The sequence below is a fragment of the Hyla sarda genome, chromosome 10 (genome assembly GCF_029499605.1).
Source record: "Hyla sarda isolate aHylSar1 chromosome 10, aHylSar1.hap1, whole genome shotgun sequence".
NCBI lineage: Eukaryota > Metazoa > Chordata > Amphibia > Anura > Hylidae > Hyla > Hyla sarda.
In genome coordinates this window covers 70889702-70909805 of record NC_079198.1, presented here as the reverse complement: position 1 = coordinate 70909805, position 20104 = coordinate 70889702, and the positions used below count along the sequence as shown (strand labels likewise).

The 20104-nt window shown below is 45.4% G+C and overlaps 2 protein-coding genes across 5 annotated transcripts in view; one reads left to right on the top strand and one right to left on the bottom strand.

The window, feature by feature from the left end:
* Window positions 1-12565, bottom strand: part of VPS11 (VPS11 core subunit of CORVET and HOPS complexes) — a 56880-nt gene extending 44315 nt beyond the window's left edge. The window contains exons 1-2 of the mRNA XM_056544812.1: window positions 12391-12565; window positions 4063-4212 (exon numbers count right to left, since the gene is read on the bottom strand). Coding sequence (XP_056400787.1) covers window positions 4063-4212; window positions 12391-12531 — 291 coding nt within the window. The 5' untranslated portion in view covers window positions 12532-12565. The remainder of the gene's footprint in view (window positions 1-4062; window positions 4213-12390) is intronic.
* Window positions 1-20104, top strand: part of LOC130294643 (protein kinase C delta type-like) — a 48889-nt gene that overhangs the window by 2028 nt on the left and 26757 nt on the right. Inside the window, exons 1-2 of one of the 4 annotated variants that reach the window (XM_056544815.1) lie at window positions 12589-13613; window positions 14295-14409. The exons of 1 other annotated variant lie outside the window; for it this stretch is intronic. In XM_056544815.1, coding sequence (XP_056400790.1) covers window positions 14386-14409 — 24 coding nt within the window. In that variant the 5' untranslated portion in view covers window positions 12589-13613; window positions 14295-14385. Of the gene's footprint in view, window positions 1-12588; window positions 13614-13644; window positions 14110-14219; window positions 14410-20104 lie in introns of those variants that run through there. 2 more of the 4 variants (XM_056544816.1, XM_056544814.1) reach the window with 2 other exon arrangements.

Sequence of the window (20104 nt, the reverse complement as noted above, 5' to 3'; positions counted from 1 at the left end):
CGCTATTGTTCAAGTACCTCTAAACTACAGGTTTTGTAAGCAATCTGTTTCTAGTAAAAAAGAAAGACGGCGGCCACAGACCTGTCATAAACTTGAGACTTCTACTTCAGCAGCTAATAAGTACAGGAAGGATTAAGATTTTTTAACCCCTTGGGGACCGAGCCCATTATTACCCTAAGGACCAGAGCGTTTTTTGCACATCTGACCACTGTCACTTTAAACATTAATAACTCTGGAATGCTTTTACTTATCATTCTGATTCCGAGATTGTTTTTTCGTGACATATTCTACTTTAACATAGTGGTAAATTTTTGTGGCAACTTGCATCATTTCTTGGTGAAAAATCCCAAAATTTGATTAAAAATTTGAAAATTTTGCATTTTCCTAACTTTGAAGCTCTCTGCTTGTAAGGAAAATGGATATTCAAAATACTTTTTTTTTTAAATTCACATATACAATATGTCTACTTTATGTTTGCATCATAAAATTGACGTGTTTTTACTTTTGGAAGACACCAGAGGGCTTCAAAGTTCAGCAGCAATTTTCCAATTTTTCACTAAATTTTCAAACTCACTATTTTTCAGGGACCAGTTCAGGTTTGAAGTGGATTTGAAGGGTCTTCATATTAGAAATACCCCATAAAAGACCCCATTATAAAAACTGCACCCCCCAAAGTATTCAAAATGACATTCAGTCAGTGTTTTAACCCTTTAGGTGTTTCACAGGAGTAGCAGCAAAGTGAAGGAGGAAATTCACAATCTTCATTTTTTACACTTGCATGTTCTTACAGACCCAATTTTTGAATTTTTACAATAGGTAAAAGGAGAAGTGTAAAGTGTTCGGCGGGCGCAGTAGAGGGCTCAGAAGGGAAGGAGCGACAAGGGGATTTTGGAGAGTACGTTTTTCTGAAATGGTTTTTGGGGGGCATGTCGCATTTAGGAAGCCCCTATGGTGCCAGGACAGCAAAAAAAACAAAACACATGGCATACCATTTTGGAAACGAGACCCCTTGAGGAACGTAACAAGGAATAAAGTGAGCCTTAATACCCCACAGGGGTTTTATGAGTTTTGCATATGTAAAAAAAAAAATTTTATTTTTTTTTCACTAAAATGTTGGTTTTCCCCCAAATTTCCCATTTTTGCAAGGGATAATAGCAGAAAAGACCCCCAAAAATTTGTAACCCCATCTCTTCTGAGTATGGAGGTACCCCTTGAGTGGACCTGAAGTGCACTACGGGTGAACTACAATGCTCAGAAGAGGAGTCATATTTGGCTTTTTGAGAGCAAATTTTGCTCGGGGGGCATGTCGCATTTAAGAAGCCCCTATGGTGCCAGGACAGCAAAAAAAAACCCACATGGCATACTATGTTGGAAACTAGACCCCTTGAGGAACGTTACGAGGGGTACAGTGAGCATTTACACCCCACTGGTGTTTGACAGATCTTTGGAACAGTGGGCTGTGCAAATGAAAAATTACATTTTTCATTTTCACAGATCACTTTTCCAAAGCTCTGTCAGACGCCTGCGGGGTGTAAAGTCTCACTTCACCCCTCATTACATTCCGTTAGGGGTGTAGTTTCCAAAATGGGGTCACGTGGTGTTTTTTTTTTGCTTTTGTCAGAACCGCTGTAACAATCAGCCACCCCTGTGAAAATCACCTCAAATGTACATGGTGCACTCTCTCTTCTGAGCCTTGTTGTGCGCCCGCAGAGCACTTTGCGCCCACATATGGGGTATCTCCGTACTCGGGAGAAATTGCGTTACAAATTTTGTGGGGCTTTTTTCCCTTTTACCGCTTGTGAAAATGAAAAGTATGCGGCAACACCAGCATGTTATTGTAAAAAATTTGATTTTCTTACACTAACATGCTGGTGTAGACCCCAACTTCACATTTTCATAAGGGGTTAAAGGAGAAAAAGCCCCTCAAAATTTGTGAGGCAATTTCTCCTGAGTACGGCCATACCCCATATGTGGCCCTAAACTGTTGCCTTGAAATACGACAGGGCTCCAAAGTGAGACAGCGCCATGTGCATTTAAGGCCTAAATTAGTGATTTGCATAGGGGTGGACATAGGGGTATTCTACACCAGTGATTCCCAAACAGGGTTCCTCCAGCTGTTGCAAAACTCCCAGCATGCTAGGACAGTCAATGGCTGTCCTACAATAGTGGGAGTTGTTGTTTTGCAACAGCTGGAGGCTCTGTTTTGGAAACACTGCCGTACCAGACGGTTTTCATTTTTATTGGGTAGAGGGGCCTGGTAGGGGTATATGTATATGTAGTGTTTTTTACTTTTTATTTTGTGTTAGTGTAGTGTTTTTAGGGTACAGTCACATGGGCAGGCTGGGAGTTGTAGTTTTGCAACAACTGGAGAGACACTACACTAATTTTTTCTATGAAAAAATGTGCATCCAGCTGTTGCAAAGCTACAACTCCCAGCATGATCAGACTACCAAAGGGCATCATAACTCCCAGTGCATGCTGGGAGTTATAGTTTTGCAACAGCTGGTGGCACACGGGTTGGGAAACACTGAGTTAGGAAACAGACAATGTTTCCCAACCAGTTTCTCTCCAGTTGTTGCGAAACTACAACTCCCAGCCTGCTGAGACTGTCCAGGCATGCTGGGAAGGCTGAGATGTGTAGTTTACAACATGTGGAAGAGCACAGATTGAAGATCATTATACAGTGGTCTTCAAACTGAGGCCCACCAGATGTTGCAAAACTACAACTCCCAGCCTGCCCAGACAGCCAAAGGCTGCCTAGGCATGCTGGGAGTTGTAGTTTTCAAACTGTTAGCAGCAACAGTAAAGATCACCGAATCTTCACTGTTGCTACTAACAACGCCGCCGACGTCCACTTACCCACCAACGATCCGCGGCCGTAGCCGCTCCTCCGGTCCCCCCCGCAGCTGCTCCTCCAGAGATCCAGGTACCACGGTCCCTCTGCCGCCATCTTCTTTCTTCCCCTGGTCTCCCCGCACGCCTAGGGGCGGGGAGACCAGGGGAAGTTAACCCTGACCCCGGCCTGCGATAGGCCATTCACAAGAGAACGGCCTATCACAGGTGATAGGGTGCCACCTTGCTCCTATCAGTTAGGATGATCGGGGATGTCTATGACAACCCCGATCATCGCCATTTTACGGGCTGGTCGGGTCACAATAGACCCGATTAGCCCGGAATAGCCGCAAATCGTAGGTGCGATTTCACCTGCGATTTGTGGTGATTGCCGACATTTTTGGGGGTCTCAGGACCCCCCTCGGCGATGTCAGGGAATGCCTGCTGAATGATTACAGCAGGCATTCCCCTCAGATCACTGCCAGGCGCCGCGGCAGTGATCTGTTTTTGCTAGGACGTTTGAGAACGTCCTCTGTCCTTAACTACTCTAGACCGAGGACGTTCTCAAACGTCCTATGTCCCCAACAGGTTAATAGAAGTAATTTCCAAATCTGTTTAACTTTCTGGCACCAGTTCATTTAAAAAAATAAAAGTTTTTCACCGGAGTACCCCTTTATTATTCGGAAAGAAATTCGGTCCATCCTCAACAAGGACAAAATTTCTCTTTGATCAATAGCTCAAATTGTGGGTCTCTTATCCACAATTCCATTCAAGCTATCTTTCCAGTCCCATTACATTACAGGGCTCTTCAAAAAAAAAAAAATCTGTCATCTAAGAGAAGGTCTAGGATACTCAGACGAACTTTGCCTGTCTTCAGAAACCAAGGAAGAACTCCTATGGTGGCTTCAATACATTCAGGAATGAGAATGGAGAGAGCCGACACCTGACCCTTAAGGGAACTGAGAGAAAATCTAAATCCACGTCCCTAAACTAAAAAAAATACGGACAACTAAGCTAAAACTGATAGCTCAGAGTCTTTAGGCGGGGTATATCCTGCCGGGAGGGGCCGGCTTTCTTTTGTTGCCTAGTGTCAAGCCTCCTATAGGCAGCAGCATATACCCACGGTCTCTTTGTCCCCCAATGGAGCCGAACCAAAAAATTGGTTATAACTTCCTAGTCTGTACTTAATATTACAACAAAAAATAAAAAAGGACTCTTGAATTTACTTACCACTGGATTAACCCCCTCCTCATCCTCGCCTACAGAGACAAGGATGTTGTGTTGCTTTAGCTGATGAAGGTGGGTGACTCTGAGTTTATAAGCCTGAAAAGAGGTGAGCTGTAGGGACCGAGGCAAGAACCAGATCTGTCCTGTCATATCTGATTCTCAGTTAAGGATACAGACAATTGACTCCATATAGGTGCCCAGCATGTCCATCTCCAAGACAGAAAAAAAAATCCATAAAAGAGGTTTTTCCATGAAGTTCAGTTATCACATTTCCATATTACAGGTGACAGATACACAATATGGACAAAACTATTGTCCCCAACCTCCTTACTATTGCATTGAGGTGTTGCATTCAGACCATTGCCACAAGTGTATAAAATCCAGCCCTTTCCAATGCAGTCTGCCTTTACAATTTTTGTGAAAGACTAGGACGTTCTAAAGAGTCATGAACTCCAGCGTGGTACTATAATAGGACAACACCTCTGCAACAAGTCAGTTCATGAAATTTCTTCTCTTCTATATATCGTACCATCATAAAATACCCAATACACTCTATTAGATCTTCCACAATCAGCTGTGTTTACAAACCACAGCAACATACCCACGAAGCGGAGACTATATAAAGTTACAAAGCGTGATGATGTGCATAGTGCAGAAGAGTTGCCAACACTCTGCTAACTCGAGGACTTCAGAATCCAATTCTCATCTGGTATTAAAATCAGCAGAAAAATATAAGCGTGCTCTGAAGGTATATACCAGTGTTTCCCAACCAGGGTGCCTCCAGCTGTTGCAAAACTACAACTCCCAGCATGCCCGGACAGCCTTTGGCTGCCCGAGCATGCTGGGAGTTGTAGTTTTGCAACAGCCGGAGGCACCCAGGTTGGGAAACATTGGTACATACTAGGGCCGCACGATATGGGGAAAATGTGCGATTGCGCTTTTGGGCCTAAAAATTGTGATTTCGATATGCGATGCGATATAATAAAAAAAATGGTGAAATCCATTTCATGTCCAATCGCCCCCATTTCACACCTACCTACCCATTTTATGCCCACTCCCCCTCATCACATTCACATGTCACACCTACCTACCCATTTCCCATCTCCCCCTTGTCACATTCTTGTACTGCAGCAATACACTAGGTTTCCCGGGCAGTTTTCAAATCTTCTGCGGGAAACCTAGTGTGTTTGCTGCCGCAAAAGACCTTTAGCCAATCACTGGCTTGACATGTGACACCACTGCGGCCAGTGATTGGCTGAAAAGGGAAAGGTCCTACTAGTTGAATGGTGAAAAGAGGACACCCTGGAGCGCATGGAGGGGAACGGCATCTGCAGGGACCGGGAGTAGGTGAGCAGAAGTTTGTTTTTGTTTTTCTCCCTGCGCCATTTTACTTCAGCTCAGTGTTGTTCTATCAGGATGCCTCCAGCTGTTGTGAAACTACTACTCCCAGCATGCCCGGACAGCTTTTGTCGGTCCGGGCATGCTGAGAATTGTAGTTTTGCAACAACTAGAGGCACCCTGGTTGGGAAACACTGACTTTTAGTGCTGTATTTATGGCATATAACACACACAAACCCATTTTAACAGGGAAATTTAAGTAAAAAAAAAAATGTAATATGAATGACTTGGACTAAATGCCACATCATCCCCCCCAAATTTGATTTCTTCTGCTCCTCAGTTTGGTCCCGTCCCCTCCAGTGTCACATCATTCCTCCCCTTTTATCAGTCCCTGTGCCACATTTACCCCTCCCATCGCCTCCTCCCCCCCCCATGTCTTATAATCCCCCCCCTCATCATTTCCCCCTTGTGTCATCATCATGTTCCTCCTATGCCATTCTTCCCATGCCTCATCACTTCCCCCTCCCTGCTTTTTAGATATATTTTATTTTCCCCAACTCCCCCCTCCTTCATCACTTCCCCCTCCCTGCTTTTTATATATTTTTATTTTCCCTACCTCCCCCCTCCCTGCTTTATATATATTTTTATTTTCCCTACCTCCCCCCTCCCTGCTTTTTATATATTTTTATTTCCCCCCCTGCTTTTTATATATTTTTTTATATTCCATACCTCCCCCCTTCCTCATCACTCCTCCCCCCTGCTTTTTATATATATTTTTTTTATTTTTCCCTACCTCCCTCATCACTCCCCCCCCCTTGCTTTTTATATATATATTTTTTTTATTTTTCCCTACCTCCCCCCTCACTCTCCCACCCTGCTTTATATATATATATATATATATATATATATATATATATATATATATATATATTTTATTTTCCCTACCTCCCCCCTCCCTCATGACTTCCCCCTTTCTCCTGCTTTTTATATTTTTTTTTTACTTTCCTTACTTGGCTGCTCTTCGGCAGGCTAGGTCAGGCGGGGGGTCTTGCGGGCTGCGTGGTCAGTGAAACAGATGAGTGACGTCCTCTCTCGGCTCCTCTGCGCGGCATCAGTGACGTCACTTTTCATTTCCTGCAGTCGCCGCACTCCGAACTCTGACTCGCAGGAAATGAAAAGTGATGTCACTGATGCCGCGCAGAGGAGACGGGAGAGGACGTAATTCATCTGCTTCATGACCACACAGCCCACAAGACCCGCCGTCTGACCTGGCCTGCCGAAGCGCAGCCAGGTAAGGAAAAAATAAAACTATAAAAAGCAGGGGAAAAGGGGGAATGATGAGGGAGGGGGAGGTAAGGAAAATTAAAAGCGCAGCGGGGAGGAGCCGCCGCTGGTCACTGATTTAAAGTAGCCACGGCTGGGCTGCTAATACTTCACAAGCAGCCGCTACTGTGGCCGCTTTAAATCAGTGACCAGAAGATTTATCGGCATATAACACACAGGCAGGGGTGCGGGTCATATGCCAATAAATACGGGTATTTACATTTGTTTTTACCTGCTCTGGCCACCCAGCCACGGGAGCCGGCCCGAGCAGATAATCCCATGTTTTCCTGGGGGGCCGTATTGCTATATTGCAAAAAGCAAAAATCGTGATTTGATTGCTATTGCGATATATCATGCAGCCCTAGTACATACCCTGTAGACGAGCACCCCGTCCCTACAGAATTGCATTCACTGTAATGGAGACTGACGGATCCAGAAACCAATTCATTCCTTTTTCCTGTCAAGGGGGCTTTTTACTGGAGGGCACAGCACTATCTTCTTCTCCAGTGAATGTGGAGATCTGTCCCACACTTTCAGGATGGGAATAATGCTGACATCATGGTACTGCCAGAATGCATGACATCATCAATCCTGTTTACTGAACCTGCAAAATCAACATGGTGGATGAGGAAGTTACTTAGGGTCCATGCACACTGCGGAATCTCAGCCTGGAAAAACCCTGAACAGAGATTCTAAGGGCAGCCGTCGCTGGCTGATTTAGTTCGTGCGAGGATATCGTCCACATAAGGGATTATGGAAACTCCTTGATGTCTTGGGAAGTATATCAATTCTACCATGACACTGCTAAACAAACATGGTGATTAACCCCTTAAAGGGGTACTCCGGTGGAATTTTTTATTTATTTATTTTTTAAATCATCTGGTGCCAGAAAGTTAAAAAGATTTGTAAAGGACTTCTATTAAAAAAAAACTTTACCCTTCCAGTACTTTTTAGCAGCTGTATGCTACAGAGGAAATTCTTTTCTTATTGAATTTCTTTTTTGTCTTGTCCACAGTGCTATCTGCTGACACATCTGTCTGTGTCAGGAACTGTCCAGAGTAGCATAGGTTTGCAATGGGAATTTTCTCCTGTTCTGGACAGTTCCTGATATGGGCATCAGGTGTCAGCAGAGTACTGTGGTCAACACAAAAAAGAAATTCAAAAAGAAAAAAAAAATTCAGGTTTGGAGCAATCAAATGCCAATCAGACAGCCAGGAAGAAGGTAAGGCACCTCCCACTGTTCTCTAAGCTGTTCGGGATACGGCGGTACCTATCAGATCCACTAAGCTAGCCAATATGGATTTCTCCCGTTTTAGATGCCGCGATCAACTTTGTTTGATTGTGGCGTCTAAAGGGTTAATACCAGACATCAGGCCGATCGGCGATGTCTAGTATTAGCCGTGGGTCCTGGTTGCTGATAGCAACCAGGACCCCACAGATACGAAACGTAAATATATGCCCGTGGTCGTTAAGTGGTTAAAGGGGTACTCCACTGAGAAAAAAAATTGAAATCAACTGGTGCCAGAAAGTTAAACAGATTTCTAAATTATCCCATAAAGCAAAGAAAGTATGCTCGGCACTACTGTATTCACGCTATATGGTGTAAAATTACCGGGTTTTAGTATCCCGGAATCCCGGTCTGACGAAGCGCTTTGGTGCCAAACGGTCCGTCACCGAGAGGGCACCCCCGTCCGCACACCCCTGCTTGTATCCCCTGAAGACTACATGAATAAAGTCTAATCGCAACAAGAAGCCTGATATGGCGAGTGCTCCGCTTTTTCTACCTTCATTGTTTGGAGGAGATTTCTAAATTACTTCTATAAAAAAATCTTAATCCTTTTAGAACTTATCAGCTGCTGTATGATCCACAGGAAGTTCTTTTCTTTATGCATTTCCTTTCTTTCTGACCACAGTGCTCTCTGCTGACACCTCATTTTAGGAAGTAGGAGCAATTTCCTATAAAAAAAAACCTTTCCTGCTCTGGACACTTCCTTACATGGACAGAGGTGTCAGCAGAGAGCACTGTGGTCAGACAGAAAGGAAATTCAAAAAGAAAATTACTTCCTGTGGATAATACAGCAGCTAATAAGTACTGGAAGCATTAAGATTTTTTTTAATAGAAGCAATTTACACATCTGTTTAACTTTCTGGCACCAGTTGATTTAAAAATATATATATTAGGGTTTGGCCGATATTATCGGCCGATATTCACGATTTTGGACGTTATTGGTATTGGCAATTACCTTGCCGATAATGCCCCGCCCCCACGCACCGCACCCCCCACCACCGCACCGCGCCGGGTCATTATAAAACCGGGAATGGGGGAGGCAATGGGGTAGCGGCGGCGGTGGTCTCTGGCCAGTGGTGCGGTGTCATGGTGATAGGACTCAGGAGGTCCCCAGGACCGTCAGGGTGAGAGAAGCGGGTGGCGGCGGTGGTCTCTGGCACCGCAACAGCCGCTGAAGTTCATTTATTTAAAGCGCCCGCTTTAAATCAATGATCTGCAGAAGTGTCGCCGGGGGGGATAAATAGCCAATAACTTATACCGATATTCCGATATAAGTTATCGGCTCTAACCTCCACAGAGTATCGGACCTAAAAAAATCGATATCGGTCGATCCCTAATATATATATTTTCCAGTGGAGTAACTGTTTTAGCTTTTCCAAAAGACTTGAATTGGTACTGGAACATCTGTTGCCCTAGTTCAGAGGTCTCCAAACTGTGGACCCCCAGCTGTTGCAAAACTTCCAGCATGCCCGGACAGCCAAGTTGTAGTTCTGCAACATCTGAAAGTCCACAGTTTGGAAACTAATGAACTAGTTAAAAATGCAAACTCAGGTATTTCTGCTGTGCTGGGAGGATTAGAAGATGGAAATATGCATAAGGGTGCATTCACACCACATTTTGTGCATACGGGTGCCGGATCCGTATGTACAAAACCCGTATGCGGTTTCCTGAACGGACCTAAAACCGTAGTTTACTACGGTTTTAGGTCCGGTCCAAAACCGCATACGGCTCGAAACTGAGCCGACCGGAGTCACCGTTTGACTCCGGTCAGGTCATTAAAGTAAATGGGAGTCACGGAATGATCCGGCCAGGGTACAGGAGTGCCCGGTTTGCCCCTCCCCCCGCCGGATCCGGCACCCGTATGTACAAAACGTGGTGTGAATGCAGCCTTACTATGGATGCTCTCTTCTGAATTTTAGGTTTTATGGTTTCCCTTTTGAACTTCTTGTATCACACAAACTTTTAGGTTTAAAATCATTTTGAGGGTGCTGTTGAGCTTTTGTACTGAGAAAAGGGTGGAGTAATGCCCTTGTCCTAGTTGCTCTGGAGGTACCAGGAGAATTATATTCAGGAGGAGGAGATCTAGGATTCAATCCAGTCTCTGAACAGTTACAAGAAATCTTGGGAGGAGGGAGGGGAATCTATTTGGTGGCATTCGCACTTGGTGTCACCCTCTGCGATCGTGAGTTATAACCCTGTGAAGTGTGCTGCAGCACACCTCACTCACCGGCTGTCACTCAAACCTGACTTCTATGGAGTGAAAAGGTCGGATGTAGTGGCCGGGTGGGGAGTGAAGCGCACGCTGTTGTGCACTTCACTGGCGAGTAACTTGCAGTGCCAGTGGGTCTCAGCACTAAGACCCGACGTGATCTAAACTCATGACCTGTCTGGGTAACATGTCAAAAGTTTATTCAAATGACAATGATGCCTTAAAGGGAATCTGTCACCAGTGTCACCTGCACTAACTTGCTGGTACAGGGTAACAGTGTGGGTGACGTTAATTCCAGTGCTGTTTACCATATATGCTTATGTTGCCCTGTACCCCAAGTTATGTCCTTAAATCTGCAAATATGCAAATTAAGCATTTCCGTGCACGGAAGCCATTCCCAGCCCCTCGGTTCACTCTGGCTCCACCCACTTATCACATGATCATCCTTACAGGTCCTTTAGCCACATTCTCTTCTATCCTGCTCTGCCCCACATGTACTGGTCACATGATTGTGACATCATCACAGGTCCTACACCTCCAGCATGTAACAGATACAGAGCAGGTCCAGATCGGGCAGTCACTGCTGTTATGTGCGGAGATCTCAGCTCCAGGACCTGCTCTGTATCTGCTACATGCTTTGGATAGGGGATAAGTTGTCCACCATGATAGTTCTCCTTTAACTAATTTAAAGGCAGCAGTTTGTTTCTTGTTTAAATCAGAATTCTCCTTTACCTCTTTTTATAACACTACAGTATTGAAAAAACTATAGTTATATGGATAAACAAAAAGGCACATAGACATCAGGTGCTACAGTGGGAGTGCCACATCTGGTGAAAAGTGAATGTGACATTATTAAAGGGTAGCTCCCACCATCTTTTTTCTGTCCCTGCCTATTGCCCATCTATTCCTAACCCCCTCCCTGCTTTTAATTATTATTTTTTTTTATACTATATTAAAAATGCTTTTTTGTCTGCCCGGTAGTGAGCTCACTACCAGGCAGACTTCCCCAGCAGGCACGATGTCGCTGATGCCTGCTGGGGGGTGCCCACTTCCGCCCTTAGTTCATCTATACAGTCTATTGGCTGCCAGGGCATGCTGGGAGTTGTAGTAGTGAAACAGCTGGAGGCACCCTGTGTTGAAAACAATAAGTCAGGGCCATGGGCACCGCACCGCCCCCCCCCCCCCCCCCCGTGTTGAAACCCTGCTCTCCCCCAAACCTCCGTGTTAAAACCCTGCTCTCCCCCAAACCTCCGTGTTAAAACCCTGATCCCCCTAAACATATCTCCCCTAAACAAACATACATGCCGCAGAGTCCTGCAGCAGCAGCGGCGACATGTGAGGGAGGAGTGGCCAGGGAGCCAATGTGCTCGCTCCTGCCTGTCTGTTTGACAGGCAGGGAGCAAGCGCAGGCTGAATGAATTCGGACCGATTGCCCGGCCGGCATCGGTCCGAATTCAGGCGTGACGTCACGCCAGCCTGCAGTTATCAAACGTAAATTAAAAGTTTTAATAAAAAAAAAATTATGAAAATATATTAGAGATATGTTGTAGTACATATCTACTACAACATATAACAAAAAATGTTGATGGCAGTGCCCATTTAATGGTATCAGATCCCTGACCTGCAGGAAGTGGTCACCCCAATGTGCAGCTTTCATCTGGGGGCAACAACCATATTGGGGGCCCTGTAAGAAGCCAGGACACTGGATTAAGGCAGTGTTTCCCATGCACTGTGCCTCCAGCTGTTGCAAAACTACATCTACCAGCATGCCCATGCTGGGAGTTGTATTTTTGCAATAGCTGGAGCCATACTGGTTGGGAAACACTGGAGTAATGTATAGAGCAGTGTTTCCCAACCAGGGCGCCTCCAGCTGTTGCAAAACTACAAATCCCAGCATGCCCAGACAGCCTTCAGCTGTCTGGGCATGCTGGGAGTTGTAGTTTTGCAACAGCTGTAGGCACCCTGGTTGGGAAACATTGGTATAGAGTAAAGACATGGGCAGGATAGCAGGTATTGACAGACATCATGATGCCCAGCACATTACACTGGGTGGAGGAAGTGTTCTGGGGACAGCACTTCACCTCACACCAGGGAGTATAACCCGCAGCATGCAGAGTCAGCCACAGACCGGTGCATACTGGGAGGAGTAGTTCTATACACGGAAAAGGATATCCCCAAACAGCAGACTACCGCGGCCGGAATCGCACACAGTCAGCCCGGGTGGCAGTGTGAGAGGTTTCCCGCCCTCCCCAGGAAGCCGGACCGGCTCTTTCTCAAAGAAAACAAATCGCCTCCACTGCAGATACGCCGCCATTTCACAGTCTTCCGTACTGCCCGGTCACATGACATGTGAGGACGAGCACGTGATGGGTTGAACTGTCAAACGTCGCCGCTGCTTCCGCCCCTACTAAGCGTCCCGCCCACAGCCATGTTCCTTGTGGGCAATATGCCCGAATGTTAATTATATCCTGAAGATTACCCTAATTCTTTAGTGTTGTGTGGATCCATATTAGAGCTCTAGAGCAGTGTTTCCCAACCAGTGTGCTTCCAGCTGTTGGAAGACTACAGCTCCCAGCATACCCAGACCGCCAAAGGCCTCTTATTTTATATCTACAGTGTCCATTTTAGAACATGTCAGCCGTAACTATGTACAGCCTCATCCCTCCGAACAATCTCTGTCAGGTGTCAGCCACAACCCCCTCATCCAAAACTCTGTCATCCCTCAGACGAAAAACTTTCCTGCCGTGTAGCAGATCCGAGTCAGCATTGGCTCCCTGCTATACGGGTTCTGCTGTACAAACTCTGTAGTACATGTAGTGTCTGTAGTACACACATGCAAGTTTCACAGTTTCGACTCTGCTATACATGCTGTGCAGCATAGGCTCTGCTATGCGGCAGGAAGTTGCGTCTGAGGGGGAATCGTCTGAGGGATGATGGCGTTTTGGACGAAGGAGTGTTGGATGAGGGAGCTGTGGTTGACGACTGACCGAAGATTGGTCCAAGGGAGGAGGCGGGATGCTGTTTCGCCTGACAAGGGCGGAGTTGTGGCTGTGACAACTGACGGCGATTGGTCCGAGGGTGGAGGCAGGATGCTGTTTCGACTGATGCAGAACGGAGTTACGGCTGACAACTGACGATGTCCTAAAATGGACGCCATATATATCATACCTAAATATGATATAAGGTGGCTCTCAGAATAAGGGGAAATGAATGGTCGACATCCTCACATCATAATCATAAAGTAGCACATTATATTTGCCTCTCCTTATTCCTGTAGTTCTCCTCGCTTTAGTCTCAGCAGATGGTGTCAAGACTTTGTGTACAGCAGTGGCACCTGAGAGTAAGTTCAACATCCAGCAAGTAAACTAACGGCCCAGATGGTACTAATACCTAAAGGTCAGTGCCGGTCTTTAATTTATACTGGCAATGATAGTTGATAGTAATTTTCCTGAAAAAGTATCTCTTATCAGGGTTGATATACTCCTCAGCAATTTATGATACATAGTTGTGATTTATTCCATCTTAAATCTGTATAATGCAACTCAGTTGTTCACTTATTTTACATTAATATTTTCTCCAGCAAGCAATGGTTTCTCCAGCAAGAGCAGAGAAGAACAGTGCCCCATCCCTCCGTTACTTACTGCTTAGGGACGATGGCCCTTTTTATAGTCTGGTTTTAAGACTATAAAATGTTTCCGACTAATCCCCTAAGCAGTAAAGACATGGGAAAGCCTTCTTCCAACATGCCTGGCATCATTGCTTGTTAAAGCATAGTATGTAGCACAGTGTTAGGGCTCTTTTACACTACTGCTAAGCACTGTAAGGGGTATTTCCATTATAAAATGACGCAATAGATGAAGATCCCTGGGGCTCCGGTTCACGTGGTAAAAAGGTGTGTTAGAGCGCTCACTCCTGTAGAATAGCTTGACTGGGATCGTGGCAGTATAGAAAGAAGTAGCCGGACACGGTTGAGTTTAAGAGATAATAACCGGATTTTATTAGGGTAGAGCACAGATAACGCGTTTCGAGGGGTGGGACCCCCTCTTCGTCAGATCCAATGATCATTGCATCCTCCAGACGTCCAGGAATCCCAGGACGTCACGGTGTGAGCTGCACCCCCTGATCTCATTCTTCCCTTTGAAACGGGATACAAGCGCAATATGGTGTTATGCTCACTGCACAACTCCAGAAGGTGAGCAAGTTTTTTTTCACCTCTTTCCCTTCTTTTTATCTGGATACTTTTACGGCACATTGTTGCGCTTCCCTTTTGTGTTTCCAATTTTTCTGCATATCAAGCATTATAAAATGACAGAAGTTTAGCGAGAAATATACTGCATGTCCACTACCTCAATGTCCACTACCTCTTCCAAAATAATTAACACCCGACGGACCCCATGCCAAAACAATGGGACCCATTGGTGCCTGCTGTGCTCCAACCTGTTCAGGGTCCATTAAGCACACAAAAAAAAGCCTTAACGGGACAAAGTTTAGTGGTAGTGTGAACCTAGCCTTACCAGTGTTCTGTTACCAGTGCTCTGCTTATATAGGCAGCCAAGGATACCCTAGCCCCCCTAACCCACCAGCAACTGGGGAGATACAGTGGGGATGAAAAGTTTGGGCACCCCAGGTAAAAATTTGCATTAATGTTCATAAAGAAGCCAAGGAAAGATGGAAAAATCGCCAAAAGGCATCAAATTACAGATTAGACATTCTTATAATATGTTGTGGTAACCACGAGTGAAACCCGTTACCGCCACTACGCTGGGGTTAGCTACTTGGTTCTTGGGGGGTTATGAACCCAGGGTCGGATGGTATTAACCCTTAATGTCACGTGACGCCACTGTAGTCTTGGTATCTCCCGGGATACTACAGGTCCGGGGAACTCTGTCTCCCCACAGACTAGCAAGGAAAGAATTGACTCCACACTAGGTTGCAGTTTAACGGAGGCTTTACTAACTTGAAGATAGGTGGTACAATCTCCACAGCGCTCAACCAAAGTCTCCCAAAGGTTTAACAGACAGTCTCTAGAGGACCACACAGCTTGCAGTGCTTGGACTTGATATTGCATATATATGCTTGGCTCTTACGGCCGGACTAGGAGTTTTAGGTCTGCGCTATATTAGGCTTGAGATTAAAGTCACTTACTGAAGTGTCGGTAGATTTGTGGCTTTTCGCCGGAAGATAATGAATTGTCCTTTAGGAATTCTCTGATCAAGGCTGAAGTAAAGGCTTGCTATTAGTTGGGGTTACTTCATGCTTTTCTTATCTCTCTCTCTCATCTTTGCTCTCACTCCTCTGCGGATTCTTTACTCTGCACTCTTAACTCAACTCCTTTACTCCTCTACTCTCCTACTCTCCTTCACACAGGAAATGCCACCCCTAATAAGGGCAGGCTAAACTAAAGCCCATTGGCCAAGCAGCTGTGGATCATAGAGTTGTCTGTATCCCCTTTAGGATTTACAATAAAGTTACATGCAAGTGATAACATAATATAACACCTTACACAAAAGTTTAGTCTAGCCCTCAGTCCTCCACTCTCACATACCCTGACTAAGCATGAGGTTACATAGTTACATAGTACGGTCGAAAAAAGACATATGTCCATCAAGTTCAACCAGATGTCCATCAAGTTCAACCAGGTTGCTAGGTAACATACTTAAAGCTACAGACACCTAATAACGGATTGCTAAGTTATAACAGTGCAAATACACATTAGAAATGGTTGAGTCCCTGCAGGGGAGCCCCCAGGACACTGGAGGTTTCAATCTGACAGGGCCTAAAATACCTTGACACAATGTACCTGTACTGGGACACCACAAACCCCACCACTAAACAGAAGTCGTCCTCAACGGTAAAGGTACTGTCGGATTGAAGAGCGAAGTGGCCTTGGGGCCATAAGAAGTCCTGAGGCATTTTATGCACAAACGTCCATTTCAGGCTTTGGAGAAATAAAAACATAATAAGTCCTGAGGCATTTTACACACAAACGTCCATGTCAGGCTTTTAGAGGTAAGATACAAAACATTATTGGTGTAGGATACGTGGTTATTTGGGTCACAGACAGAATATATACCTATTATATCTGATCAAAGTGTTTCGAACAGGATTTTTTTTTCTTTAGTTGGACCTCTAACATAACCTTCAGACTATACCTATGTGTATAAACTATTTATATTTATAGTTATAACTAGGATATTATTGTCATTATATGCTTTGCTTAATCACCTGTATAATAAGTAGGTGTAAATGGGATAGCATTTATCCAAGTATACTAACAGACTGGTTTAGTAGACTGATTACCCAGAGTATTGAAGGGTTCTTAGTAATAAGATTTAGCTATTTTACTATTTATAACCTGTACACATGTATATACATTTGTAAAGACCTTTCTATGTACTTTCTATAAGTGGACTATGTATATGATACACAATTGACATGTCTAACTAGACAATTTTGTAGCTGAATATACAGACTTATATAACTTTACTGTACATTATATCACCTTATATTATGTACATTAAATACATTAGATACATTTCTTATACTAATAGGTGCGGATTGGGCTGCCAGAGGCTCTCTACTCAATCCCTTGGCTACTGGGGCCCTTGGGCGATCAAGCACTTCTCCCCAGAACACATTTTATGCTAGACATTTTTATGTATACATGTAATACAAAGCTAGCCTTTTTTATATAACCCTTTTTCTTTACTGTAGTGCTTATGTTCGGGACAGTATACTTACTGGCCAGGTAGGTTCCTGTGCACAAACAGGGTTAAGAGGCTTTGAGCTGACAATGGTTTACCCATTAGATACACTTGTAGTGAATTATCAATGAAGTATACTTGAGGTGTATACTGACTTATGTGTATGAAGTTTATCTACATATGTTTATGTACATGTTTTTAGACTAATCCCTATATCTTGCTGGGGGTTGTCCAAAATTAGAACGTGTGGATCTACGCAACACCATCTCTGAATTTTCTGGAACAACAATTTCTTCTTGAGGATTTGATTCTGCTGGACTGGCAACATCGCTTTCGTTCTCGGCAACTGGGACAGGTGATGATTCCTGATTCACAGAGCCTTCTCCCACATTGGAAGGTTCAGATGAAATTGAGGCAGGTGGATGGATGACTGGAGTAAACTCTGAGGCTTCTGGTGCCAAGACTGGGGTTGATGGGGTAGCCTTGGCTGGCACGTAGCCGAAGAAGACAGTCTGATCTGAAGGGAAGAAAGGATCATCTTCAAACATTAAGAGCGGTCTCTCAGGCTCAACCGTTCTTGCTGGCTAGACTTGTGCTGGCTGAACTGGAAGTGGAAGATTTGGGGTTGCAGAAGAAGGCGGCAATAAAGGCAAATACCCTTTATGACACATCTTGATCCGGTTCCGGTGAACAACTTGCGGCTCATACCCTACTTTTTGGACTGTGTAGACATTGGTGTCTGGGTAGGGTACGGCGATCACCGTATAAGGTTCCGTTTCCCAAATGGAGTCCAATTTATGAGTCCTGGGGAATTTCTTCAACCAAACTTTGTCACCAATCTGCAATGGCTGGGCAGAGGCATGGCTGTTATAGTCCTGTTGCTGTCTATAGTGTGCCTCACCCATTTTTTTTGTTGACAATCTCTTTTGCTTCTTGAATCCTTTTCTGGTGTTCAGAGACCCATTTATTGTTATAAATTTCCAAAATTCGGGCATCAATCGAGGCCACTCTTCAGGTCGAGATACAGATGCAGCTCTCAGCATGTGGATGAACACCTGGTTGATTCTTTCACAAAGTCCATTCCCTTGCGGGTGATAAGCAGTGGTTCTGAGTTTCTTACACGCATGGAACTGGCACAATTCCTGGAATAGTTGGGCCTCAAAGGCCGGTCCTCGGTCAGACAAGACAGTCTCAGGACATCAGAGTATCTGTACCCAATGGGTGTAGAACATCTGGGCTGTGGTCTTGGCCGTTAGATCTTTGACTGGCACAACCACTACCCACTTGGAGTAGTGATCCACCATGGTGAAGGCATACAAATAGCCGGACCGGGTAGGCGATAGCTTGACATGATCCAACATGACCAATTGGTTAGGCCTCTCACTCTGGATGGAATGGAGGGGTGCTCGGGCATCCTTGCGGCCATTCTTGGTGATACTGCAAACTGCCCACTCACTGCACCATTTTTCAACATCACTTCTCATCCCAATCCAGTAGAACCGGCATCGGACGGTGGCTTCTGTCTTGTGAACCCCAAAGTGTCCTGACTGATCGTGGTAGGCATTCAGAACCATTGCAGCATCTCTCCGAGGAATCAGGATCTAATGTAGCCTTTCGCCAGACACAGGGTCCAAGAAGTTCCTGTACACCATTCTCTTTTGTACAAACAGCCTCTTTCTCTGGCGCCACAGACGCTTCAATTCATAGTCACTCTGACTCCGGCGTAAACGGGGAGGTACCCTTCTGGTCAATAAGTACTCTAACAGATCCCCCATGGTCTGACTTTCTTCTTGTAAGGTCCTCTAGGTATACAAGTCCTCCTGGACTGTTTTAGACCTAGACTCCCTCCCCTCGAGGGTGGTTGCAACATCTTGGTTCACGAACCTCTGATAGAATGGGGGCATCTCCACATCTTCCCACCTGTCCTCCACTGAGGGATCTTCGCCGGGAGTCATTCGAGATAGCACATCCGCATTGACATTGGATTTGCCACTTCGATATTTAATAGAGAAGTCATAGTTGGCCAGCCTTGAGGCCCATCTTTGTTCCAGAGCCCCTAGTTTGGCGGTGTTCTGTGAGCCAGGGGGTTGTTATCGGTATAAACAGTGAACGAGGTTGCTGCCAAGTAGTCCTTGAAATTTTCGGTGACCGCCCACACGAGGGCCAGGAGCTCCAACTTGAATGAACTGTAATTGGAATCATTCCTCTCGGCTCCTCGCAGGTTCCGGCTGGCGTAAGCTATCACTTGTTCATGTCCCCCTTGCATCTAGGATAACACCGCCCCTGGTCCTTCAAAACTGGCATCTGTATACAGTCGGAAAGGCCGGATAGGCCAGGATGGGGGGCTCTGTCAATAGATGTTTCAGGGCTTTAGCCCATTCCACAGGTAGCTTCCCATTATAATTCTCTTTCGCTGTGCCTCGCAAGAGAGAGGTCAACGGCTCGGCAATTTGGGCAAAATGAGGGATAAAGCGGCGATAATACCCCGCAAATCCTAGGAAGCTCCTGATATCCTTGACATTGCGTGGGGTAGGCCAATTCTTGACGACTTCCACTTTAGCTGGGTCAGGTTGAACCCCTTCAGCACTGACGACATGGCCCAGGTAATGTACTTGTGGCTTGAGTAAGTGACACTTGGAGGGCTTAACTTTTAAACCATGCTGGATCAATACTTGAAATACATCAGACAGGCGAGTCAAATGTTCCTGGTAAGACTTGGAAAACACGATCACATCATCAAGATAGAGTAGGACACTCTGAAAGTTAAGGTGCCCTAGGCATCGTTCCATCACCCGTTGGAAGGTAGCCGGAGCGTTGCATAGCCCAAAGGGCATGCTCTTGAATTCAAACAGACCCATGGGGGTTACAAAGGCTGTCTTTTCTCTATCTTCTACGACCATGGGCACTTGCCAGTACCCGCTGGTCAAATCCAACGTGGAGAAGTAGGCTGCAGAACCCAATGCAGTGAGTGACTCCTCAATCCGGGGGAGAGGGTATGCGTCTTTATGGGTGATATCATTCAATTTTCTGTAATCGACACAGAAACGGATGGTCCCATCTTTCTTCTTGACCAACACCATGGGAGCGGCCCAGGGACTCTGACTTTCTTGGATCACATCCGCGTCCTTCATGTCGGTTAACAGCTTCTTGACTGTTTGTTACATACCCAGTGTGACGGGCCGA